At 49.5% G+C, this 27,679-nt stretch overlaps 1 protein-coding gene across 1 annotated transcript; it reads right to left on the bottom strand.

The window, feature by feature from the left end:
- Nucleotides 1–3,181: 3,181 nt before the first annotated feature.
- Nucleotides 3,182–15,004, bottom strand: NDUFS6 (NADH:ubiquinone oxidoreductase subunit S6). The gene is made up of 4 exons (XM_037799440.1): nt 14,837–15,004; nt 13,630–13,683; nt 4,430–4,552; nt 3,182–3,380 (listed from the first exon to the last, which is right to left on the bottom strand). The coding sequence occupies exons 1-4, from the start codon at nt 14,966–14,968 to the stop codon at nt 3,315–3,317; spliced, it is 375 nt and encodes a 124-aa protein (XP_037655368.1). The 5' UTR covers nt 14,969–15,004; the 3' UTR covers nt 3,182–3,314.
- Nucleotides 15,005–27,679: the final 12,675 nt, after the last annotated feature.

Genomic DNA, 27,679 nt, shown 5'->3' with positions numbered 1-27,679 from the left:
ACTCTCCTCTCCTGAGTCTTCTCAGGCTGCAGTGGTGGTCTCACCCACTTTTAGGATATTATGTTGGAGAAGGTGGTGAAACGGGACACTGACCTAGAGGGAGAGGTCACTGTGTTCTCCCAAATCCGCCTTCTGTCCTGGGCTACCAGGTTTGTGCGACACCCATGCAGATGGCTGTCGAGACCCCAACACTCACAGTATCACTTTGTTCATAAAATTAGGTAGCTGTTGCACACATACAAGATAAACAAACAAACAAAAAACAAAAGCAGTAAAAGACCCTTTCCCCATACCTCTAGAACTAGCAGAGAGCCCCCTCACAGCTAGAATGAGTGGCTGAGGGGCCTTGGTGCCCATGCTGGGGTCACACCAGGGGACTCGTGGGCATCCATCCTGACGACACACAGAAGTCATCTCATGGATGCACGGCCCTGTAGACAAGGGCCACCTCCATTCAATGGTGCTGTTGAGGGCAGAATTGTCTGGTAGCACACGTCAGCCTTGGTCAGGGCCCACACGAGGGTCCGCCTAGGAGTCAACCAGTCAGTGCTGATCTTCATTCATTTATAAACCAAAAGGGATGGAGACCAGCAGCTGAGCGGCGGCCTCATGGCACCAGGCGGGGCCCCTCCCTCAAGGGCTCCTGGCTGGAGTATTGCTTGTGTGGCAGAAACACTTGAACAGAGAACTTTCAAAATCCAATCTATGAAGAGGAGGTCTGTCTGGGATAATAATTCCATCTAATATGAAATCAACTGTGCAGAGTCAACCAGTGTTGAAGTTGAAAGGGGTAAATAAATGCAGAGGAGGTGGAGAAAAGGAGCAGCGAGCAGTGAGCTGACACAGAACTATCTATGAAGCTGTCGCAAATCCCACTGAAGGCCCCACTGCCTTCTTTCCCAGATGAACGAGAAGCATCATCATTTGCAATCCCCCTCCTCTAGCTCGGGGACCACAGGGAAGGACGAAGGGAGGCTCCGCCCAGAGAGGGCCTGGGGTGCTGACTTGGGGGCTCTTTGTGCTCTGTGGACACCCAACCAGAGCAGCGGCAACTGCTGTCAGGTGGCGGCTGTGCCCTACTTGGTTTTAGAAACAGACAAGACAGTGTTTCTAGGAAGGATATGTTATTTCCATGAAGAGATCCAAGGAGAGAGATGACAGTGGATTCTGACGCCTCAACATGAACACAGCAGTTCTAGGTTCTGTAAATAACAGAGGAAGCTGAAACCAATACACTTAATGGATGATGCTAGGTTTTTCTTCTCTAAAATTCCCAATCCATTATGTTCATATTACTGTCCAATGTAAATTTTTATAAGAAAACAGTATTTATGGTTATATGACAAAAAAAAAGTTCAAAAAGTACACAAAGGATAGTGTAAGAATCAACCCAAACCTCACTCCCAGGATTGAGTTATGCCAACATCTGGTCAACCTCTTCACACATGAACACTCACTCAGGGTTAAAGAGTTTCACACAAACGGGACACTGCACACAGCTCTTCTGTTCCTTGCTTTCTTAACTCCACATGTCAGGAACATACTCTGTATCAGTCAGTACTGATCCGTATCATTATTTCTAATGGCTTCATGGTATTCACTGAATGAAGTTAAAATCATTTCTTTAATCAGCCAGTAGGTTCATATAATTTAGCCAGGACAGACAATCTTGTCGTGGACCATTCTTTCATAAAACCATCCATACATTTTCCACACTTGACAATCAACTCCTTAGGATAAATTTCTGAAAATAAGATAATGTTCTGTGCCTGTCTCGCACGTCCTCTCGAGGTGCTGGGCCTGGGTTTTTTCCCCGGCTGGCCTCTGAACAACACGGCCTCGCCCTGCCGTGCTCATCCCCGACCAGCTGACGTCAAGGGAGCAGCCACCTCCCTGGCCAAGTCTGTTTTATCCTGCTCTTGACTTCACTCCGCCACGACCTTTAAGACTCCCATTTCTCAACCCCACCCTCCCCACAGGACCTTCAGAATCGCCTGTCCTTTTCCTTCCACCCCACACTCTAACCTCAAGCCTCGCTGAAACCAGTCCTAGTTTTAGATTATTCCCTTGCAGCACACAGCTTCTGTTTGAAGAGATCTTCACTGGAACTTACCATACACACCTGCACAGCACATGGGTTGAACCCACTTAGTTAACTGCTGACAACTCTCGCCTCTTCCTCTCCCCATCTGAAGGACTGCACACTGCTCCGCTGGTGAAAGCCTGTTCCTTGAGGAATCTTCCCCAATGGGGTGCACGAGTGATTTTTCCAAATTCTTCCATATCCACAATGTCTCTCAGGATGGGTGAATTTCACTTGGGTTGCACATGGGATCCCTCACTATTCTAGACTGTTGATACTGGTTTTCTGTCTTCTAGCTTCCAGTATTAAAGACAAAAAGTTGAATGCTGTACTGGTAACTCTTCCCTTATAACGTGTTCATCTAGAAGCTTAAACAATTTTCTTTTCTCTCGACTCTCAAGCGTAGTTTAATTATTATTTATTTTTTAAACCAGGATACACCTAGCTTGTCTTTTCTCAGTTTTGCTTGGAATTTGGTGTGCCCTGGTGATCTGTGTCACCTCACCTTCCACGTGCTCCGTTATTTCTTGCCTCTGGAATTCCCATTTACTCGCAAGTCAGGATGCCTGAATCATTCTAGCAAGCCTCTTTTCCCTCATAATTTCTATTTGTGTTTTTGTGTTATAATCCATTACATCATGATTCTTTAAATATACACATTGTCCTAAATTTGGCCTCTATGTGATTTTTAGTACCTTCAGACACGCCAATTCTCGGATTTTAAGATAGGTCAACACCAAAATCAGGATAGAAGGAAATTCTGTCCTGCACGTAAGCGCCCGGGAAAGAGCACAACCTCCATCACATAAACGGAGTCCTGGGCCCCAGCAGCAGCCCATCGCCAGGGGCCTGGAAGTCGCCTGCGCCCTCTGGACCTCAGTCTTGTCTGCAAAGTGACGCACGATTCTCCTCTCTCTCCCCCATTTCCTTCAGCTGTCGATGCTGTCACATAAAGCAGACCCTGAAAGCACACGCCCAGCACACCGTGAGCAGACACCAGGCACAAACTTCACCCCAGAGGTGGAAGCAGCTCCATCCCAAGCGTATGAGAACATGCATTTTCAAACATTCATTCTACAAAAGGAATGGACTTCTGAATCTCAATCCTTTCTAGGAAAACCCTTTATTCGATAAAATTTTCAAACACAGCAGCAGTGACCTTTACAGTTTATTTTCAACACCAGAATCCCCACATGCAGCGCCTCATCAAGCGTCGATGTGCCCATCCACGCTAGTGGTGAAGCTGTTTGAACTGGAGTCCACAGTAACCACATGTCCCTGTCTTGGTCTCTTTGTCCTGAAACAATTCAAAAGGCACGATTTCATGTTTCCATAGTCTACTTCAAATTCACAGACATTTAGACATTAGGCATTGCAACATACCTGCAAAACGTGGAATATGCTGCCCACCCTAAAAGCTGTAAGAATATGAGGTCACCAACAAACTACTAATCATGCTGTGTCAAAGCCCCTGGCTAGCCCGGTTCTGCCCTGGTGCCCCCGCCCCACCGCCCGGGTCAGCTCCTGCTCTGTAACACACAACCACCTCGAAGACACCGCAAGGACCATGCACAAGACGTGTCAGCTTGACGGCCACCTCTGACCCAGGAGCTGTGATCTCTGCTCTATCCTCCATGCCCAGGGGCCATGACCACAACTTGTAGACAAGCCTGAACTGACTGAATTCCTGGGTCCAGGAATGTCCACAGCTGGACACAAGGACAAGGGATGACACAGGTCTTGCACCAGGAGGCCTGACCGCGCATGAATGTTAAGTTGTCCCCTCTTCATGACAAATACCAAAACCAAACGGCAGCTTTCAGTGAAGGATACCTCCATGGAAGTAACGTTTTACCAACCGATGACCAGGCCTTCGTAGGAATAACGAGAACACCAACAGCCTCACTTACTGAGTATTCCACAACCGACTTCCTGCCCTCCCCTCTCCGCTACAGACATTTGGATTTCAGCCCCTGGCAGCTTTCCCTGGCCGTGGGTATTGTGTGCCTTGCTTCTCCTCTATGGCCCTGGGCATTGTACCCAAGGGTAGTGAAGATTAGAAAGGGGCCACAGCGAGTACCGTTCAGGGACAAAAGCAGATGCCCACATCAGAGAAGGGAGAGGTGGACAGCGGGGATGACGTCTCATTTAAGACGTGCTTTCGGACATGCAGTCTTGGGGAGTCCCACAGTGTGGTTCTGTGGGCAACACCAAATGGGCGGGCGGGGCCGCGGTGAACTGTGTGGGCTATCCGGAGAGCAGGGCCAGAGGAAAGAAAGAACAGGTGGGCGGGAGGCAGGTGAGCTCTGGGGGCTGGCAGGGAGGGGCGGGCAGTGGCTCCCTCACCAAGTTGATGTACACCTTGGGGTGGCCGAGCGCCCCCCCGCCACCATCGCACGATATCACCCGACTGCCGACTTCACTCACGGGCTGCTCCGCTATCATGTCAATGGCAAAGTTTTCATTCACCTGCAACAAGAAGAAAAGGAAAACGTGTACACGCAAACACAAAAAGTCACAATTTAATAAACTGTATGTCGATAACCCTACAAACAGATTCATGTGCCGTTAGGACAGATCTATTCTCTACATCTCAGTTTAAACGTTATCATTCTAGACTCTCAAGACATAAGTAATTTCACTGAATACACAGACACACATTTAACATTTATTTGGATGTAATTCCAAACTTACAGAAGCACTACAAGAATTCGAATAGTACCAAGAATTCCTATTTTGCCTTTCACCTGGGTTAACCCAGTCAACACTGCCCCATCTGCTTTAGCATCTCCTCCCTGCCCTCCCATCCCTTTCTACACACACACACACACACACACTTTTTATAACTGCACCATCTGAGAGCAAGTGGCTGTCTCTGAATACTCAGTGTCGCCTCACACAACCTCAATGCAGTTATCAATGTCATTATTCACATCATAAATTTCTCCAAAGTACCATCCACAAACCAGCCTGTCCTTACAGCTTCTCCTTCAAGCCTCTGGAATATTCCTGCAGTCTTTGTCTTTCGTGACACTGATGCTTGAAGAGCACAGCCCCTCCCCCCTTTCCTTTTAACAAGAAGGTTCTTGGCTTTCATTTGCTCCTCCCCACACAGCAGAGCTGGGCTCTCTCAGGGACACCGTTCCCTTCTCAGGGGTCGTGGCTGCCGGCACAGGACGTCCATCTGCCCCCGCCCCCCACAGTGAGGTCCATTCTGGTCACTGGTCAAGACTGGCTGACTTCTGCACTGTACAGTCACTTTTCCTCTTTCAATTAATGAGCAATCTGTGGGTAAGATGGATTAAAACCATGCAAGCATCCTGCTCCTCGTCAAAATGACACCCTAGATTTGGCATCCACTGCTGATTCTTGCCTGAACCAACCATTACTAGGAGTGGAGCAAAACAACAACCTTCCAGCCCCAGTGCCACTGCCCACCACCCAGGAGGCATCAGCTGCGAGTGGTGCCTGGGCACTGCGTGTTCCTCGGGCGTCTTGGCTTCTAGGCCCTTTGAGGGACAAGAGTTGGGAAATAAATGTCCGTGTGCATGTGAGCATGTGTGTGTGCATGTGTGTGGGAGCGCATGTGTGTGCAACACGCATACACACCCACAGATGAACACACACCCACACACTCTGTAGAAATTACAATCCTCGAAGATTTCTCTAATCACAACTGAGGATTTTTTCCTACCCCACCCCCCGCCTCCGCCACACCCCTTCTGCCGCCATGAGCGCCCTGGCTTGCAACGACATCCACACATTCATGTCCTGGCACCCCCAACAAGATGTTCAAACAGCTTCAGAACTGCTGCGCGAACACCATTAGGAAAAAGAAATTCTGACAAGAATTCAGATGTGTCTGCTGTTCTCCCCCATCCCTACGGGGCAGAGAGAGGTAGTCAGAGGCACTGTGCAGGGCTGGCCTCAGAAGCCAGCAGCACATCAGGGCACGGGGAGAAAGGAAACTGGGCTCATCCGTTCCAGTGTGTGAAACCCCTCCCGCTTCCCATTAATTTAAATAGTGACACATCTCCAAATGTCACAACGAAGTGAGACGGCCTCCTCGAGAGAAGTGACCCCCCTCAGGACTCTTCCACCTGACTCCCCCGAGCCCTCGCAGGTACCTGCTTCTTCTAGTGAGGACACGCATGGACATTTCATACACACACACACAGGTGTGTTCTGCTTTTTCCTCACTTCCCCTCATTTCTTACACAAAGAGCAGCATACTGTTCGTACTTTTTTTCACTTCATAGTATTTCTTGGAGTCATTCCACATCAGTTCACTGAGCAAATCCTCACTCTTCTGTTTTCTATTTTTTAGGTGGTTAGTCCTCCATCTGAGTGTGCACCACTGTTTATTCAACCACTCTCCCGGCCTGCCCACTCACATGTCCAATACTTTTCAATTACACATAATACTTCAATGAATATCCCTGAAGGTAAGTATTTTTGCATTACAGGAATCCTCAGGGTGAATTCCTAGCAGCGACCTTGCTGGGTCAGAGGGTGAACCCCTCAGCAGTTCTGTCAGACTGCCCCATCCCCTCCAGCCTTCCCCCTGGCAGGCGCTGACTGCCCATCGCCCCAGGGCCTCGCCTGCACCCCGCCTTCCCCTGGCAGGCACTGACTCGCCAGCCGCGGGTCTCGGGCAGTGGTACCTGGCACCACCTTACATGAGTGACGCTGGCCGTCCTTTCACATGTTGGCAATTGTCTGATCATATCTTTTCCCCATTTGCCTGTAGGATTTTAGGTCTACTCCCCCTTGAAATTTAAAGTTGTATGGGGATTAGAAATCTTAGCCCTTTATCCATGGTTTATGTTACAAATGTTTTTTCCCAGTTTGCCTTTTGACTTTGCTTACGCTATTTTTTTTGTGCTATGCAAACTTTTAAATATAGATAAGGAAATTTACTCATGTTTTCTTCTAGTACTTGGCGTTTGCTTTTTTCTTTCTTCTACTTCAATTTTTATTTTCTTTTAGATTTCTGAACCATTTTTGGTTTTTATTCTAGTATATGCTATGCAGATTGGATTTAATCTTTATCTTTTAGCGAAGATTTATTTATTTGCCCCAACACCATTTTTTAAAAAGAACATCTTTGCCACAATGATTCAAGGTATCACCTTTAACATGTACTAAACTTCTACATGTAGTTGGGCCTATTTCTGGACCTTCTATTCCATCCTACTTGACTGTCTGTTGCTGAACCAGCCCAAGGCTTTGCAGTATTATAACATTTAACAAGCCCAGCCTCCATGCATACACAACTTGTCCTTTACTGTGCTTTTCTAGCTGTTTTTTGCATGTTTCTTTTACCATATGAATTTGAGTAATGATTCGTCTAGCTCTGCAGAAAAAGCTCTTCACTCTTTTTAAAGGGATCACACTAAGCTTATTAACTTAGGACCAGTATGTTGATGCTGAGACAGGGCTGCTTTCATTTTTCAAGTCCTATTTTTGTCTCTTTCAGGAATGTTTTAGTTTCCTTCCTATAGGTTCTGAACATTCCTTGTTAAGTTATTCCTACATATTTTGTCTTCTTTGTTACTGTTTCATATTGGGTTTGCTCATCCATACATCCTTTACCTGGTTATTATTCATGTGTATGAATGTTAGAGATCTTATGCTTGTTAATCTTATATCCTGATACTTGACTGATCCTTTTATTGTTTGAGTTAGAGTTGCACCTCCAAAGAGTTTTATTACTTCTTTTCCAATTCTTACGCCTTTGGTTTTTCTTGTCTACTTGCCTTCGCTGGTACCGCTAGTGCTGTTAAAAGAACTGCAGGTATGAGCACCCTCACATTGTTCTTGACCTTGCTGGAAAGGTCTTTGGTTTCATTAAATAAAATGGGTTTAAAATGGAAGTGAAACATATGTTGTCATCTTTGGGAAATGTCTGTCAATCTTTATTTTCTCCAAAGTATTTTTTACTGGAAATGGGTAATGAATTTTGTCAAAGGCCTTTACAGCATCTAAGGACATAATCATGTTTTTTCTCCACAGGCTTATTAATCCCATAAACTGCATTAATAGATTTCCCAGTAAAAACCCCACTTAGCCATGGTGTATTGTTTTCTTAACATGATATCGGGGTGTTCACTAATACTTTATTTAGGATTACTGCATCAATATTTGCAAGTGATATTATCTTTAATTTCTTTTTCTGTGCTTACTAGGTTTAAGTGACATTGCTATACTTGTGTCATAAAAGGAACTTCAAAGTTTTCCTTCATGTTGTATATTCTCAACAGCCCCCAACATGCCACACAGCCCCACTTATGCGTCCCACAGACTGACAACCACTCCCTCACCCCAGGGGCTGCTCTTCCCCTACTCCCAGCACAAGTCCATGAGGAAAAGCCCGCGGGATGTGCATCTCCAACATCCCATTTCCTTTTGAAGCCAACCACTGGTAATCTCAGTAAACTTCTCGACACGTTCTTGGCCATCGGCAGCAAAGGTTTTGAATCAAACAAACTGATTATCTCGCTGATGATTACACCATTAGCTAGAATGGAAAGCAGCAGCAAGAGCACATCATGCAAATTCTCCACTTCTGGAGGCCCAAGGACCAACTGAATCAGTACACAGAACAACAGAATGAAAGGACCAGTGTCACCATAGCTGTTACAGAAATCCTTCAGGGCAATGACAGTCTATAGGAAGAGCCGGCTTAACGTGGATTGACAGGGAGCAGGGGCGTGCCTAGGAGTCCAACGAAATAAACTCAGCCACCCCAGCTCCGGGGCTACTCCTACCTAGCAGGTGTCTGTCACGGGTAGAGCAGCGCCACGTGGTCCCCAGCCCTGCACGCCCCCAGCCTCACCAACCCATATGGGCTCTCTGCTGCACAAGGGTCAGAAGACAAGGACCAGGCCCAGGTCAATCTTTACCAAAATTTAAAAACAGGGATGGGGAGAAGGGGATACCATTTAATTTTTAACAAAATCTTTAAAATAAGTTAGAAAAGCACCATCAACCTCAGTGAAATATTGTTCCAAAGCAAGGGAATGCTGTGCAGAGGACGCCTGACTCAGGGCACCCACCTGCCCCCACTCTCGAGTGTCTGCAGACGGTGTTGGCTGTCACAAACACAGACAGCACCCACCAACTCACACCTAAACCCCCATGCCCCGAGTTCACAGAGGTGTGTGCGACCTTTCAGAAACACTAAATTATTTTTAAAAAGCTTTGTCAGTCAGATTCATTTTCATTTTGTAGAGCTTTTCCTTCAAGTTAAATTTTCAGACACATAATGGAAGTCATTAAAAAACACAGCCACAGGGGAACCAAAGCATGGCGCTGGGCAGCATTACCCAGCGTTGTTTTACAAGCTCCCTCAAGCACGGTGCACCTGTCGTCCCCCCACCCGTAGACCCCCATGCAATGGCTATGGAGTGAGTGACACCTGCTCACTTCTGCAGCAAAGAAACTAGCCATACAAATGAAGCCTTGTGACTTAAATAACACAACTTCTACAGAAGTGACAAACGTGTCACCAGGCCACGCTAACAGACACAAGGCCCCAAAACGGTAGTGAGGAGACCCAGCATTTCCTCGCAGGACGTATGATACCTTGACACGCATGACTGACACAGGGCCACGCTCCTGTCAGGCCTGGCCGTGTGCTGAGGGCAGCTGTGACCTCCTCCATCATCAGCATCTGGCGCCTGAGCTCAGCCCCACTCAGGAATACAAAGAATGAGCTGTAAACACACCCGTCACCACATGAAACCACCGAAACAAGGGCCCGGAAACAAGGGCCCGGGCTCCCAGCCCCGATGAAGGTACCCTGGGCTCTGCCCTGCTGCAGTCACCGGAAAGGCCAGGAGAAGGAGAAAGGGCAGACTGGATGCCACGAGGAAATGAAGGGGAAGTGTCCCAGCCTCGGGTGCCCTTCAGGTAAATGGAGTGTCTTTCTCAGCGAGCCACTGTGGTCCAACTACTGTAAAGATAACAAATAGGGAATCACCTCTCGTTACCTCTCAACATACTAGTTTGGATACAGAAATATTTAGGTGCATATGCATTTGTCAATAGCCTGTTCCTATAATTTTTTTATCTCATGTTTCCTAAAGTTTGCTTCTCTCATGTCAAACTGAGGTTAGATACTTCAAAGACAAAAATAAAATTCTATGAAATAATGGTAAAGCCAGTTCTAAAAGAAGTAACAACTCAGTAGAATAATCAATGTCTGTAAAGTAGCCATCTTATTGGTAGAAATTTACAACTTTAAAATAAACTAAAAGTTCTATTTTAATTATTTAGAATATCAAGTATTTTTTACATTAACACTGACAGTTATTCTTAACTAAACATATATTTGTATACATACATATATGCATGTATGTGTGTAAATTTCAAAGCTGAAGTTTCCATCCAAATTAATTTTTAAACTAAGTGAGTTTGGAGAAAAGGCTCAACAGCCGCTGTGCTGCCTGAACTGACATGCCGGAGCTCATTTTGAGGGTGATGGAGCCCAGGATTCAGCTCGCTGGTGCCCAGAAAGAGAAAGTATTAAAGACATAAAGACACGGGAGAGGGCAGGCGAGATGTCCCAGAGCCACTGCGAGGAAGGAAACTAAAGCACAGACCAGGCACCGAGCCACAGAGCCACTGGACTCGCCAACCAGAGGTTCATGAATTCCTACTTTCAAATATTCTCCTCTGGGCCCTGGAATTGTTTCTGACAGTACAAGCCCTTCTAAAGGAAGCAAAGCTTCAAGGTTCATATTAATCTGAATGACTTATCTTTATACCAAAGGGCCTCACCCACTCTCGGTACAAGGTCATGAACAGGGAGGGACATGGGACGAGCACTCGGAAGCTGGGAGCACACAGATCACACGTGGCAGCTCCTGACATCTCAGATACTCTCTGGAAGCACCCCAGGCTACTTACCAAAAAAAACAACTAAACAGATTCAAGCAAATGTCTCTTTATTAAACCTTTCAAATGTCAACATGAAGATGGTTCTAGAAAGTAAAATTAATGCAGAATTCTGCTGGTCAAGTTCTCGTGCCCGGATTCCCAGCAAGGTCATCTGGAAATACAAGAGGGGCTATGACAGAGGGGGTACCTGGGGCATGTCCCTCTCGGCAGGACAGCCCTAGACCCCGGACTGGGAGGACCAGGGTGCTCTGCCTGCCACCTCTCAGCCCTAAGCCCACCCTTGCACAGTCTGCTTCCTAAAGTGGAGCTGGGCCAGGCTCTCCAAGCTACCCTTCCCTGACTCCCAGGCCAGCTGCCCTCCGCCTGGAGCTACTGTTGGCAACTTCCTCAGGCCCCAGAGGTATTGGCACAAGGAGTGGGGACCTGCCTTCAAGTTCTGGTGATGCCACCTCTTCCATTTGTCCCTGGTCATAGGGGACGTAGCTGCTTCTGGCAGATTTTAAATCCTGGGTTGCCTTGGCATTCCCTGCTAGACCTCTGCACATCTGCTAGACCTCTGCACGTGCATGCATGCGTATACGTGTATGCGAGGGCATGCATGTTTGTGTTAGAGCCAATGCAGTGCAGTTGTTAGCACACATGTGTATCAGTTGGAAGTAGTCACTGTGGGCTGCAAGATGCTAGAAGTCTTACCCTGCTCCTGTCTGACCCAGGCTCAAGCCTAGGCCTTAAGCAGCACCATTACTCTGCTAGCTAACTAGCACCACTATCCACATGCAGCTCAGGCCACAAACAGGCTGTGACTACCAGTGGGTCACTCTACTGCTCAGGTGATACCTACAAAACAGGGACACTTCTCCCTGTTTGTTCTGCTTGTCTCCTAGGAGAAATGAGATGACATAGTAAGGGAGGACTGTGAAAGCTCTGGGGAAAGCAGGAAGAACCTCTCGCCAGGCCCCTGGAAGGGCCTGGGGTCCTAGGACACCCACCATGTACCGGCAGTCCCCCTCTCACTCAGCTCAGCACTACTCACAGCTCATACCTCCCACTAACCCAATCTGGACACACCCTCCTCAGGGTAAATTTCACATAAGTGGGACAAACCCAACATGCAGAGGTGACAGCATCACCACGTGACTTCTCTCCTAAAATTTGTGGTGGTTTGCACCCTCATGTTGCTACCAAAGAGCGGAGAGACCAGGCACCAAACCTCCTTCAGTGAGATCACAAGGTCACGGCATGACGTGTCGGCTCTGATAGGGACCCCGTGGATGGCAAACCCTTCATGTGTGCCCCACAAGTAACTGAGTGGGTGGCACCAGGCTGAAATCCGCTTGCTGGTCCACGTTCCTCACAGGTGTGGGGAATGAAGGGCTAGCACAGAGCCTCAGCCTCCAGCCTTCTCACTCATCGTGGGCCTGAAAAATGAAATGTGCAGCCTGCCTGAACACAGCAGTGCCGAGGGCAGCAGCAGGGGAGCGGTGAACGCGTGCTGGCTGCTTCCCAGGCACAGGCGCTGCTCTGAGCCCTGCCCTCACCCACACAGACTTGCTTGAGGACACTGAGGCATGGAGCGGTTCTAGAGGTAATCAGCATCAGAGCCTGTACCCCAGCGCTGGTGCTTATAACCACATATGCCAAGTCAATGCTGGCAACAGTCTCCCAGGGCCACGCAGCTATACAGGGCACTGTCGCCGTTCTTCTCAGGAGTGCTGGTCAGGGCGGAGCTCACCTGCACCGGGCTTCCACGAGAGGACAGGTAACCTCCACTTTCACTTCCTACACGTAAGCCATCGAGGAGCACCCTGTTGCTTCCAAGTCTGTGCCTGCCCCACCTTCCTCAGGTGCTCCCAGGGTGCCACCTGCTCCAGACCACAATGGCCATGGCCCTGGTCCCTTCCTTAAGGGGTACAGGTTTGGAGACACAGGAGCAGGCCTCTTTTGGGGAGGCCCCAATGATATATGCAGACCATTGAGTCCCTTGTGAGGGCTCTGCCCACCATGGTCACACCTCTGATCAACACGGGCAGAAGCCACACAGACACTTTCCATTTTCCCTGTAAAGGCTGGCTGAATCATCTACACTCCTACTATCTTCATTCTTCAGATAAGAACTTACTTAGCAAGAACTAAAAAAGGGTACTCTAAAGGAGTACCAACACTTCCTCATTTTGCCCTGGCTCCTCAGGGGGGCCCTGCATTTATATTTTTATTCTCTGCCCAAATTACTTTGGGATGTGTCGCTATTTCACACTAACCTGTACAAGCCTACCAGGTCCCACTTCCTATTCAAAGTTCCATGTAATTATGGTATTTGAACAGTAACTTTTTAAAAATCAATACAAAGTACCTTAATCTAAGGGTGTCAGGAGTAAAAGGCACATAGATGGAAAAAAAGTCATTCCCATTTATAGATAACACCAAAACTACACTTACAAGGCATTATGTAACATATTTCAGGAAAAAGCAAACAAAAAGAGAAATAAACCCATTTAACATTTTGAATAGATGTAGAATTCTGAAGATTCTAAGGTGCTCACAATTTGAGGAAAGTGTATTTAACTCTTACATAATAATTTTTATTTTTTATTGGCTATATATAGATTTTATAAAACGTTACCTCTTAGGAGATATAAACTCACCTCTTTCTGACGACTTACAAATCGAATTCTCTTATAGTCTTTGTCATCATAAACCTGAATAAAGAAGAAAAAAACCGTCTGTACTTTCCACAGCATGAATCTAAAAAAGATTACTTAGTATCAGCTAAAACATTACAGGAGAGCTTTTCTCTTAACATGTAATCCACTGGTAATTAGTCAAAACACATGAGAGGCAAAATAAAGTTCTGCAATCAGGAGCATTTTTCAGCAAGATACCTAAAATGACCATGTCAAGAACCTGAACTGGAAGGAAGCAAGTCTGGGATAGCACTGGGAAGCAACCAGAAGAAAGTGGGGTGGGAGAGACATTCAGGCAGAAGAAAGCCACTCCAACCTTCTTCCACGTGTGGCCGGATGGCTTTATTTTCCCTCCAAATTTACCAGGTGAAATTCCAGTAACATAGGTCCCTTCTTCTCTGTGGGTTTACAATCTAGATAACACCGTTTTGTATTTTAGACTACAACAGACCCTCAAGTTAATAAAACTTATTATTTAATATTATACAATCATTAAAACTTTTTTATCTAAAAATCGATTAAATCGGGGGTTCCATTCTCCACGTGGGACTATTTCACAGTAATCAAGTTGCCCACAGGATGTCTCCTTTTGGCGTTCGCAGGCCCTTTTAAGATGCGGCTCCAGTAACTGCACAAACACCACTAATATTCTTAATATCCCGTTATCTGTGGGGCGTTTTCGCTATTTGCCGAAGGCTGTCCACTGGAGTGTTCACAGGATTACAACCCGACCCCTGTATAATCCGAGCAGGGGGAAGAGCGCAGTAAAATTAAGCCCACCTTCCCAAGACAGAGCCCTCTCTTACCATTAATTCTTCAGGACGCCCTGACAATGCTCTAACGCGTCAGGGCACAGGCGGCAGGACCCGCCGGGGCAGAGGCCGGGGCAGAGGCCGGAGCGGGCAAGGCCAGAGCCGGCGGGGGCAGGGCCCAGCTTGGGGGGACAGAGGGGCCGCCGGGGAGAGGAGGGGTCACCGGAAGTAGGAAGAGGAGGCGGGCCGCCGGTAGGAGCAGTGGACCACGGGCCCCCGGGTCCCGGCACCTCCGCCGCCCGAATCGGTACGTCCCTCTCCCGCGCCGGGGTCCCTGATGGTGCCGGGCGGGGCTCCGCCGAGTCGGCCGCCCAGAGGTGGAGAAGCGTCCTCCGTCCAACCCCCTTGGCCGTTACCTGGCCGGTGTGCGTGACCTTCTCCCCAGTCGGTGAAGTCCGCACCCCGAAACGCCTAGCGCCCCACAGCAGGCTCAGCGCGGCCGCGCGGCGCCGCCTCAGGAGCCGCCAGAAGGTCGCCGTCGCCGCCATCTTGCGCGGCCGACCCTTGACCCGGAGCCGACGCGAGGCCGACGCATGCGCACTGCCTCGGATAGGGACTTATTTCGCCCTGGGGCGACAAGCGCGAGGGCGGAGGCGTAGCTGTGCGGGTGTTCACTGTCGGCTCCTGCCGGCCAAACCGCTGCGCCCGGACTCCCGAAACCTGTGGGAGGCCGGGGCCCCGCCCCAAGGGCGAGCGAGCTTTGTGCCCTAGGAGCAGCTCAGGGACCGCGGGGAGGGGAGGGTGGAGACTGGAGAGCCATTGTTTGCCTTGGAAATTGGAGAGGTTTAAATACCAAATGTTTTTATTGGGCCAAGGAGTTTCTTCGGACGCTGCGAGTTGTTCCCGATGCCGTCTTCTGTGTCTGTGGGGATGGCTTAGGGGCCGGGGCATGGAGGGGGGCAGGGGGCGGGGACGAGGGCCAGCATTCTGGGGTTTCTGCAGCAAAGCCCTGAAAAAGGTACAAGTAAGCCTACAGTTGCTTCTGTCCGACCTGCAAACACAGCCCCTGCAGAGGCCCGTAAAGCTGCGCATATTCGGGTACGAATCCCCGTTTGTCGACCTGGCAGGTCACCTCGCACCTACGGGTGCTCTGGCCTCCTCTGTAAACTGGACGTGCTGGAACCTTCCTCATACACCTGTCGGGGAAGGTTAAAGTAACACAAGGCCTGTCCACAGCAGGCGCGCGAGCCGTGCCCAGGTGGGTCTGCGCGGGAGGAAGACTCCACGGGAACCCCGGCCGCGCCCGGCCGCCGCGCTCTCGACGCACCCGCACCGGGGCCGCGGCGCTCATCCTTTAGGCGGTTGATGAATAGCATGCATACGCCCGGTAGACTGGATTCCGGGGTGCCACGCTGGCGTCCGCATTTTTCTTTGCTAGGGCGCGAGCCCGAGGATGCAGGTGACTGTAATAACAAAGCAGAGCGAGATGAGAGAGCAGAGTGTTGCTAAAGAAGACACGAGACCGCACACAGAATCCTCTCGAACGCAGAAAGGGGCCCGAACATGGGGAGGTCGGAGACAAGACTCGTCTTCAGGGCCTTGCTGTCACCTGCTCAGGTGCAAAAGAGAACCAGCGGATTAACGATGCACGCGGAGGTGCTGGGGTGGGGATATGCAGCTGCCTGCAACGTCCCTCGATATACGCAAGAACTAAGATGGAATGGACAGGTGCCTGGAAAAGCGGGTGCTCGCAGCGGCTCACTGCAGAACCACGTGGTGGGTGGGGATGGGCGCCCAGAAGAAGGCCCTCTCACGTCCCGCGTCCCCTGCGGGCAGACCCCTATCCCATCTGCCGCCTCCTGTGTCCCTCGGCATACGTCCCAGGGTGTAGCGTTAATAAAGGCATGGGATTTTTCTAGATTTTTTTGACGTTAGCATTTGTCCGATTTTACAAGTTCTATTGGGTTTTGATTTCTTTTTCATCCTAAATAGCCCCTTTTATGCCCATGTTTGCACGTTTTCCTGAAAGTGCCTCCAAACTGTCAGCGCGTCGGGGGCTGAGGGCAGGGGGCGTCGCGGGCAGGGGCGCCGGCGGAGGGGAGACCCCAGCCCCAGGAGACATTCGGCGCTCCGGGCACAGGTGTCCCCGCCCCCGGCGCGCGCTGGGTCCTCCCGAGGCCCGGCAGGGACGCCACGTGACCCGCGGCCATCTTTCTTTCTGGCGGCCCCTCCGGCGCTGGCGTCAGCGCTCCACTGCGCAGGCGCTGGTCAGGACGCGCTGGCGGTGGGCTCTGGGCCCTTTCCTCTCAGGTCAGGCAGGGATCCTGGTTGTCCTCGCGGGTCTGGGGGTGCAGGCCGGGGCTGCGGGAGGGCACGTCCGGCGCCCCGGGTCGCCAGGGCCTCAGTTTCCCCGCGGTCGAGCACGCGGCGGGAGCGGGTTCCTCGCGGACCCCTCACCCCCAGATCCCGCCCCCGCGCGGGCTGCCCCTCCGCAGAGTGGGGCTGGGTCGGGGTTCCCTGGTCGGGGTTCCCGTGCCCGCCCCTCCCCGCCGCCTGGGGAAGGGTCCGCCCTGAGCCCCCGCGCGGCCCCTGCGTGCTGCCCTCCCGGAGACGCGGCCTTCCCCTGGCTTCCTCGGGCCGGGGTCCGGGGGCCTGGAGAGCCGAGCAGCCGGGCCGCGGTCCACAGGGGGCTGCGTTCCCGAGGGGAGTGCGCCGCCCGGGCCGGGTGTAGGTGGGAGCACGGTCCGTCCCGCGGAAACCGCCGGCCCGGCGCTGGGGAAGCTTGGCCTCAGCTGTCCTCGGAAGGGCCACAGCGGGTCGTCAGTCGCCTTGACCTGGGTTGATTAGTTATGAGGGATGTGGCCTGGGTTTAAGGCACCCCACCAGGAGATAGACATCGCGGGGGTTCGCATGTTCGGGGGCGCTTCTGCAGCGGGACAGGAAGCCGACCTCCTCGCGCCCGCCTAACGGATGCCCTCCGATTCTCGTGGCGGGAGTGCTGCACCGGACTGGGCCGGCGCCTGTGTGTCCTGCAGCCATGGCGGGATAGGAAAAGGTGGGCGTGCGAGGAAGGTTATAACGCTTTTTTTCCGCCGTAGATCGGGCCCCAGCATGGCAGCTCTCTTTATGAGGAAAGTGGCGGCCTGTGTCGCGAGCTCCCTCCTGCATCTGCGTCCCTGCGCGGTGAGCCCCCGCGCTGCCTCCACCTTCCTCCTGGGGCCTCCCCGAAGTGCGGGTCTCCAGACACCCAGCACGGCCGCAGGCCCGCTCCTCGCCAGCCGCCTCCTGCCGCGCCTGCAGCCTGCCCTGGGCTTCAAGAGCAAGACGGTCATCAAGAAGCGCTGCAAGGACTGCTACCGGGTGAAGCGGCGCGGCCGGTGGTTCATTTACTGTAAGACCAACCCCAAGCACAAGCAGAGGCAGATGTAGGTCTCGCGCTTGAAAACAGTGTGCAAAGTGGTGTGATTCCCTTGGGAAAATGGTTTTGCCTCATCAGAAGAAAAATAAAATTTACACATTCTGTAATCTGAGGTTTGTTGACCTTAAGGTTTTGTTGAGTCTGCTCCCTAGGCATCTCACTTCCCTGTACCAATCCAGATTTTACTGCACCAGAGCCCCAGATGGGAAACACATGTTTTTATCTCCCATGCAAGTTACCTTTGTGCTTGGGCTGGAGGACAGAAAGCATGATGGAGGGGAAGCTGGTTTTTTCCCACAGTATCAGAATGCAATTTCTTAAGAAGGAACTGAAGTCAACCTGAGATCACCCCGTGGGGTAGCTCTCAGCCCTGGGTTGGTGTTCAGAGACATTACATCTTTCTGCGTGGATTCGGATGCAATGTCTTGACATTTGTGTCTCAAAGATAAGGATGAAAGACCTTGCTAGCACTCCTTCTTCAAGGAAGGGAGATTTACTTTGCATATAAAAGCCATGAGGAGATGGTGTCAGGGGAGTGATGTGCATTTACAGGAGGTGTTGCACCCATGTTGAGGTGTTGCAGGAAGGACAACATTTGGACAAAGGAGAAGAAGTGGCAGGAAGAGAGAATCCAGGGGCAGCAGAGCTGGTTTCTGAGGGGGGGCGTGTCAGTCAGGGTTCTCCAGAGAAAACAGAACCAAAGGATACATGTGTCAAGAGTTTTGTTATAGGAGTTTGCTCATTCGGACATCAGGATTGGCAAGTCCCAATTCTGTAGGGCAAGTTGCAAGTTGGGAACCCACTGTAGGTGAGGTTGAATCCCCAGGAGAAGCTGACTGTCTGCAGTAGAGAGATTCTTCCTGACTTCTTAAATCCTCAGTTCTGGGTTTAAGACCCCCAACTTGATTGGATGAGGAGACACCTCTTATGGAGCACATTCTTTGTTGATTGTAGATGCAATCAGCCGTAGATGCAGTCAACAAAATAACCTCAGTAATAATCAGGCTAGTGCTTGCTTGACCAAACAACTGGACACCAAAACTTGGCCAAGTTGACATGTAATACCGACCATCAGCAGGGGAACTGAAGCCCACGGAAGAGCCTGTTAGTCATGAACAGAGCCACCTCATCATCTTTCCAGAATGGTTTGGGTATAAAACTGCCACACATGGGCAGCAAGAACAGCTTTAGGTGTGCCCCAACTGCGGCTGGCCCTGCGCCTCATGGGCAACTTTGCCAAGGTCTCCGTTTCCATTGCTCAGTTCTTGCACTTTGAAGGGCAGTTACTAGGTAATGTGTAGAGCACAGTCTTAAATCCCAGCCTCACCACAAACTGTGGCCGTGGGCAGCTTGCTTAAGCTGGGTGTGACTCAGTTTCCTCATCTGTAAAATGGGGATAATAAGCCACTTCAGAATTAGACCAAACAGAACACTTTGACATGGCACATGCTCTAAAGGTTATTACTGTTTTCAGTTTTGCATGAGCTCTTGGAATTAATATGTATAGAATATGCTTCTTTGTTTTATTAAAAAAAAAAAAAATCCCAGTTAAAAATGTTTTAAATATAAATTTACGAAGAAAACAAACAAAATAAACCAACTTTCAGTTAGCTTAATCCACTGTCTCCCTGAACTTGGTTCGGGAAGGTACTGGATGTTAGGGAATGGTCTCCCCAGGAGTTCTTTATATGGGTCCTCTTGGAAGAGATGGTGAGTGTTTAGGTCATTGATTGCTGTGTAAAATCTGCCCAAAAACCTAGGGGCTTAAATTAACATCTTATTGGGTTCACAGCTTTGTGAGGAGGTGAGGACGGGCCCACATGCTGTTACTGGGGGTCCACAGCCACAGGGCCTCCTGCACTCACCTGGTGCCGCAGTGCTCCTCAGCCTCTGCCCACATGGCACCCCATCACCTCCCTGTGCACATGGTGTCCCTTCTCCTGGGGCCCCTCTTCCCACGTGACATCCCTTCCCCTGGGACCTCTCTGTCCACGTGACTCCCCATCACCCTGTCCTCCCTGTCCACGTGGTGTCCCTCCCCCCAGGGCCTCTCTGCACATGTCACCCCATCACCCAGGCCTCCGTCCATGTGGCGCCTCTAACCCCTGTCTCACCAAGGTTTTGTGAAGACAACAGCTAGAAAACACTTTGAAAAGTTAGAAGTGCTGTTCAAACATACATTATTGTGATTATTCCCATAAGAGACTTAGCGTGCCATCAATCAGCACTGCAAGCAAAAAGAAAATAAATGATAACACAGATTGATCTTGAGAAGACATAAGCAATTACCAATCTATCCGCGCACATGTTTAAAAAGGAAGGCTAGGAGTCTGTTAGCAGGGACAGATCATTTCCTATGTAATATCAATTATAGATGTGCCCACAGATCTGTCTTTCCATAAGGACCAAACATTAGCAGAGCTCCTCCCCTTCCTGGGCCCATGGGGGGTCCTCCCTCCCTCTTGAAGCTGGTCATGGCCATGTGACGTTAGCCTGCCAAATGTGAGCAGATGCATCCCCCCTAGGCAGCAGCATCTGGGCATTGGTGCATGGCTCTCTTGGCTCCTTACCCTTTCCACAGTCATGGCAGAAGCAGTCTTGAGATGTTGGCGCCATAAGAGTCAGGCTGGGATGCTGAGCTGCCACTTAGAGGGGAGTGAGCAGTGTAAGTCATGGACAGCCTCCCAGTCACACCGTGGACTTTGAGCCAAAGGCACCTTCTTGTGTGAAGACATGGGGAGCCTGTGGTGCTTGTCACAGCAGCATAACCAGTCCATCCTGACTGGTGCCGGAGGAGCAGTGGGAAGGATGCTGGGTCTGGAGTCGGGAGCCATGCTAAGTCTTCAGAATTTAGCCCTGGGCAAAAGGCCTGCACTGAAGCCTCATGTTCAACCAGGGAACAGGATTCTTCTGAGAACCAAAGTTGCTGGGTGAAGGTGGAACCTGTTTCTTAAGTCATCTTCATGCCTCTACGTCTACCACAATGCCAGGTGCATGCTAGGCACTCAAAAGTGGACGTGGGACTACACACAAGTGCCTCATCCCTTACACTTCACTTGTTCAGAGCCTGCTCTTCCTGAGAGGCCAAGCCCATGGCTGCTGGAAGAGTTGCTAGCTGGTCCTGTCCAGGGAGCCCTGAGTGCCTCTGGTTCTAGAGCCTGGTCAAGACACTCATTGCTGGGTCTGTTAGTTCTCTAGTTGTTAACCACACACACACACACACACACACACACACACACACACACACACACACCCCTCTCTTCTCATTCGAATTATCTTCTTGAATGGTAAGCATGAGTTTTCTGCTAACCTTGTGAGTGTCTGACTCTGAACTGGGCACAAAGAGCCAGCTTGTGCGTCCATGGGAGTGAATATATCAGGGAACATTGGGAGATGGGCACTGCAGAGTGCAATGAAGCGATACAACCTGATTTCATAAGAACCAGTGCTCACAGTTGACAAACTGATGATTTTTTTTAGCATTGATGAATTTTGACTCATTCCTCTCTTCTGGGCTCCTCGGTCTATTTGATCTAAAGCCATAGCGTGTTTGCTAGTCAAATCCTCTTACAGCTACTTTCCAGTACCCCATGGATCCATATTTACAGTCTCCAAATTCTAGGCTAACAAAACAATTTGCTTAGATTAGGGGTTGGCAGACTACATTTCTCAGGCCAAATCCAGCCCACCCCCTATTTTTGTAAATAAAGTTTTATTGGAAAATAGCCATGTTCGTTCATTTATGAATTAATTGTCTTGGCTGCTATGATGACCACAGCAGTAGTTGTGTAGTTGCAACAGAAACCATTTGATCCACAAAACCTAAAATATTTACTATTTGATATTTATGGAAGACGTTTGCTAACCCCTGGTTAAATCATCAAAGCCCATTATCTTATCTTGGATTTGGCATCACAATGACAGAACTTATCAGAAATAGTTCATGTTTTATCTATTCATATGGTGAGAGGGATTTTGTATTTGTATATGGTAGCAGTAAACAAGTAAAATATCAGATAAAAAGTACTATTTCCAATAGTACAGAAAGTATAAGATACTCAATATAAATTTAATAAAATGCATACATATTCTACACACTTAAAATTGCAAAATTGCAAAACACTGATGAAAGAATTTGAAGATCTACATAAATGAAGAGATATACCATGTTCATGGATTAGAAGACTGAATTTCATTAAAATGTCAGTTATCTCCAATTTGATCTATAGATTCCCTGCAGTCCCAATCAAAATTCCACCAGGAATTCTTGCACCAAGTGACATGATTTTTCAAAAAATTATATAGAAAGTCAAAGGAAGTAGAAGATCCAAAAGAAAAAAGTTGGAGGACTCACACTACCTGATTTCAAGGCTTATTCTAAAACTGCAGTAGTGAAGACAGGGTAGTATAGGTGAAAGTGGGGACACACATATCAATAGAACAGAATACAGTGTTCAGAAATACAGCCACACATATTTGGTCAATTACTTTTCAAAATGTGTAAAGGAATTCAGTAATGAAAGGATGGGCTTTTCCATAAATGGTGCTGGAGAAACAGGAATCCATATACGTAGAACAAAGTTCAAGCCAGGACTTTCACATGCACAAAGATGAACTAAAAATAGAACATAAGCCTAAATTTAAAACCTAATACTATAAAACTTCTCAAAGGAGACATAAGAGGAAATATTGGGGACTTTGGGTTATACAAACATTTTCTTAGAACACTAAAAGCATGATCCATAAAAGAAAATATTGTTAAATTAGATTTCACTAAAATTAAAATCTTCTCTTCAAAGACACTCTTAAGTCAATGAAAAGATCAGAAAACTAGAAGAAAATATTTTCAAAACACATCTTGGATAAAGATCTTGAATCCAGAATATGTAAAGAACTCTTGAAACTCAATAATAAGGAAAAAAACAACCCAGTTAAAAATAGGCAAAAGATTTGATAGGTATTTCATCCAAGAAGATATACAGACGGAAAACAACCACATAAAAAGATGCTCAGCATTAGACTTTAGTGAAAAGCATATTACAGCCATGATGAGATGTTGCTGCACATCTGTTAGAATGGTTTTGGTTTTAAAAACAGCCCAAATCAAGTGCTGGCTAGAGTGTGGAGCAAATGTAACTCAGACATCGCTGGCGGGAAGCGTACTGGAAAACAGTCTGGCAGCTTCTCATAAAACTAAACATGTAATTACATATGACTTGGCCGTTCCATGATGGGGTATTTATTCAGAAAATTGAAGACTTAGGTTAATACTAAATCTTTATGTGAAGGTTTAGAGTAGTTTTATTTGTAATTTATAAAATCCATAAAACTGGAAACAACTTTACATCTTTCAAATGAGCTGTGATACATTCTTACAGTGGAATACTCAACAATAAAAAGGAAAGAACTAACACACACACACAAACACACAAAAAAAACAGAACAAACAAAAACAAACAAAAAAAAATGGATGAATCTCAGATCCACTAGGCTGACTGAAAGAAGCCTGGACTCAAAATGCTACATAGTTTATGATTTAATTTATATGACATTTTGGACAAGCCAAAATTTTATGGACAGAATATAGATCAGAAGTTGCCAGGAGCTGGGAGTAGGGGAAAGATTGGATACAAAGCGACATGAGGGAATGTTTTTGGGTGATGGAATTGTTCTATGTTTTGATTATGGTAGCAGTTATGTGACTGTATGTGTTGGTAAAACTCATAGAACTGTGTACTAAAAGGATGAATTTTACTGGATGCAAACTGTACCTCAATGAACCTCACAAGAATTATACCCAGATGGAAACTCTAGATATCAAATGAAGATCAAAGAGATAAAGACTTTAAACAAAGTAACGCACGATAAGCAGAACTCAGGGAGCTGTGAGACAAGAAGCAGCACTTTAAAATAAATGTAATTGCAGTCCCCAAGTGGGGGGAGGGAGCAGAAAAAATATTTGAAGAAATAATGGCCGAAATGTTTCCACATTTAATGAAAACAATAAACCCACAAATCCAGGAAGCTTAACAAACACCCAATCAGAAGAAACAGGAAGGAAACCATACAAAGGTGCATCATAATCAAGTTGTTGGAAATCAGATAAAGAGAAAGTCTTACATGCAGGCAGAGAGAAGGACTCATTGGTTATGCAGGGACAGAGCTGAGAAACACAGCAGACTGCTGATCACAGGCCACGCAGGCCGGGAGACAACAGAACACTGAAAATGCTGGGGGAGAAGTGTCAGTCTAGATGTCTACACCCAGGGAAGATGTATTTTTGAATGTAATAGAAAGACTTTTCTGATCAATAGAAGCTGGGAGAATTCAGATGGAAATACAGACCTACACAAACATACAAAGCAACCCTAAAGTGGTAACTACACCAATAAATATAAAGAAAAATTTCTCTCAGTTTTACATCCTTTTGAAAGAGAATTATTTGTTTAAAGGAAAAATGATGACAGTGGGTTGTGGCATCTGCAATGTGTGAGGGACTGAAATGTTTGGCCACAGAAGCACAAATGTGCGGGACACTGATTACGTGCTTTGACTTGGCGGGCCTGGGCTGGGGGACCTGATCAGCCCCTGGGGAGGGTGGTGGGCACGGGCGACAGCGCCCTCCACTGCCCCCCCAGGCCTGAGAAAGTGAGGCCGGAGGCAGGCCCCATTTCCTCACCCAAAATACCACCGTTAGGGGAGGCTTGCCGGAGGGAACCGCCTTTTCCCCACCCCCCTTATCTCGCCTGGACACTCCCCGTTGCCAGAGCAACTCCCCCACCGCCAGTGCGCATGCACAGTCACCGGAACTACTCCCGCCCCTTGTCTATCAACCTCCGCGCCCTCTCTGAACCAATCCAAGCCTTTGACCTCTACAGCTACCCCGCCCCCTAAGCGCCCAATATAAGCTGGTGTTCTCCCCTAATAAAGCTCTCTTGGTTTCATCCTCCCTCAAAGAACCGTGTCCCGCCTGCTCCTTCTCACCGCCCTCCTTGCACGCCTCCGCCGGGGACTAGGGCCCAGTCCCCCGCCTCGCCCTCGCCTCCGGGAAAGAGCCCCCGCCGCCGGTACCCTCTGAGCAACGCCGAGAGCCGAGGGTTCAGCAACCGGCCGCCCCCCCCCCCCCAGACAAATCAACTGCGACCGCAACTGGCGCCCAACGTGGGGCACCTGCACTTGGAAGTCCTCTCCACGCAGCGGTCCAGTGACGCCACTCGCTCGCCCGGACGCCTCTCCAGCTCCCCTTCTCCTCGCCTGCAAGGTAAGGGCCGCCTCTCCCTCGCCGCTCCCGGAGCCGCTTCTCCCTTGCCGCTCCGCGTCAGGGGCCGCCTCTCCCTCGCCGCTCCGCGTCAGGGGCCGCCTCTCCCTCGCCGCTCCGGAGCCGCTCCTCCCTTCCCCACTACCCATTCTTCCGTCTACCTCTCGTCCTTTTCTTCTATAACCCCCATTCCTCCTAACGCTCTCCCTCTTTCCCTCCATTACTTTGCTGTAGTCCTTTGTGTGTTTCTTTCTTTGTTTGGCGCCGTGTACCTCTTTGCAACTGCCCCCCCAGACTGCTCCAAAATGGCGAACTTCCTCCTTCTTCTACTGAGGGGAGGAAGTGCTCTAGTGATGACGTCAGCCCTAAGCCAGACCGGAAACCGCATGCGCTTTACCCCGCCCTTTCACAGGGCGGAGCTAGTCCGCCATCTTATGCCTTAGGCCCCTCCCTTTCACAGGGCGGAGCTAGTCCGCCATCTTATGCCTTAAGCCCCGCCCTTTCACAGGGCGGAGTTAGTCCGCCATGTTATGCCTTAGACCCCGCCCTCTCACAGGGCGGAGCTAGTCCGCCATCTTGTGCCTTGGACCCCGCCCTTTCACAGGGCGGGGCTGGTCCGCCATCTTGTGTCTTGGCCACGCCTACCGCGCCGCCCTCTTGCGACTCTTGGGGCCTCCCACTTCCGCCTCCCCCTTCGACAAGCTCCCCCTCGGAGCCGCTGCCGGCAGCTGCCGCCGCCCCACCCACCCTGCTGACTAACAACCCCTGGCTGCCTTCTACACCTCAAGGCAACCCTTAGAACAGCGCTGCCCCTACCCCCACTCCCGTGCCAGGCCCTCTACTTTAAGTGCACCCTGCTAAAAGCTGGCTTAGGAAAATTTGCCCCGCAGTGCGGCTCTGGATCAGCCTAGCTTCAACTCTAGTCACCCTGGCTGTTCATGTATTTGAAGCACCGCCGGAAAAAATTGTTTGGCCCCTGGACGCAGGCCAAACCCGCCTGCTTATACGTGATAACCCGGACATGCAAATCCTCTTAAAAGGATTTCAGGGGGAATTCAGCTGCCATTATCCTAGCCATCGACTGTTACAGGGGCTCGCCAAGCTTCCCTTCCGCAGCCCCTTCCATCCTTTCCCCTCCTCTGCACCCATCCCGGGTGCCACTACCGTTTTCACTGACGCCTCCAAAACCCGTTTTGCCTTCCTCTCTTATTCTCAAGACCACCCGGAACCCCGCCTATTCAGTTATGTTAACCTTCATTCAGTCCAAGTGGGGGAAATTCTGGCGGTATCATATGCAATAAAAGCCCACTGCAACCACCCAGTAATCCTTTTCACAGATAGCCTCTACACGTATCAGATCTGCCGAGTCCTCGCGTTTTCCACCTTTTTCCCGGGAGACTCGGCCATTGATAAAGCCCTTTCTAACCTCAGAAGCATCCTGAAGCATCGACAGGATCCTTGGTTCATTAGCCACATTCGTAGTCATTCACGCCTTCCGGGGCCCCTGGCTAATGGCAATAGTATAGTAGACCAAGCGGTCTCAGCTCAGACTACCCAAGCTATGCTAACCCACACGGCAGCCCCTCCGGGGGATGCTGTTAACCAGGCCAAGTTATTGCATTCCAGGTTTCACTTTTCGGCTACGTCGTTACATCATTTATGTGGCCTCCCCCTAGACACCTGTAAACATCGTGTCCGCAATTGCGCAACTTGTGCGCCCTTTGCGCCGCTTGGCCCCCTGCAACCTCAGGGAGTCAACCCACGAGGCCTAAAACCCAATTCTAGATGGCAAATGGATGTAACTCACGTTCCGTCCTTTAGACGCCTCAAATATGTGCATGTAATAATTAACACCTTCTTGGCCATGTGTTATGCAGTCCCCCTCGCCGGGGAAACGGCCAAACACTGTATCAAGGCCCTAAGACAAGGAATTCTCTTCATGGGAGTCCCCTGGGACCTAAAAACGGACAATGGGCCTGCCTATCGCAGTGCCTCCTTTGCGGCCTTTCTTCAGTTATATAACATCACCCATCATTTTGGCATCCCCTATAATCCACAGGGGCAAGCCATTGTGGAAGCAGTCCATCGCCGCTTAAAAATACAAATTGAAAAAGAAAGGGCAATGCTCCCCCAGGCAACTCCAGGGGACCTTATCATAGCAGCCCTTATTCACCTTAATCTACTCACATTCAATAAAGAAGGGCTTTCGCCCCTACATAAACATTGGGGGCCCTCGTATAGGCCCACCCAGGCCCCGATGGTTTACTGGAAGGACCCAGAGAATAATGCCTGGAAGGGTCCCTCCCCACTCCTCGCCCAGGGGCGCGGGTTTGCTTGTGTTTTCCCAGATGATGCAGCACAACCAATCTGGATCCCAGGAAGGGCAATCCGGCCCGCCACCAGCAACCACGCGTCTAACGAGATGAGAACGCCGTCGTCTCCGCAACCTGGTGCACCAGATAACAGTACACCTGGGCCTGGACCCCAGTCCGAGTGAACCCCCTTTTTCCACAGCCCTCCAGCCGCACCTCAGCTCCAACCAACCGCACCTCAGCTACAAACAACGCATCGCCAACCCCACCA

Source organism: Choloepus didactylus, chromosome 11 (assembly GCF_015220235.1).
Source record: "Choloepus didactylus isolate mChoDid1 chromosome 11, mChoDid1.pri, whole genome shotgun sequence".
NCBI classification, from domain to species: Eukaryota; Metazoa; Chordata; class Mammalia; order Pilosa; family Megalonychidae; genus Choloepus; species Choloepus didactylus.
This window is presented reverse-complemented; position numbering and strand designations above follow the sequence as displayed.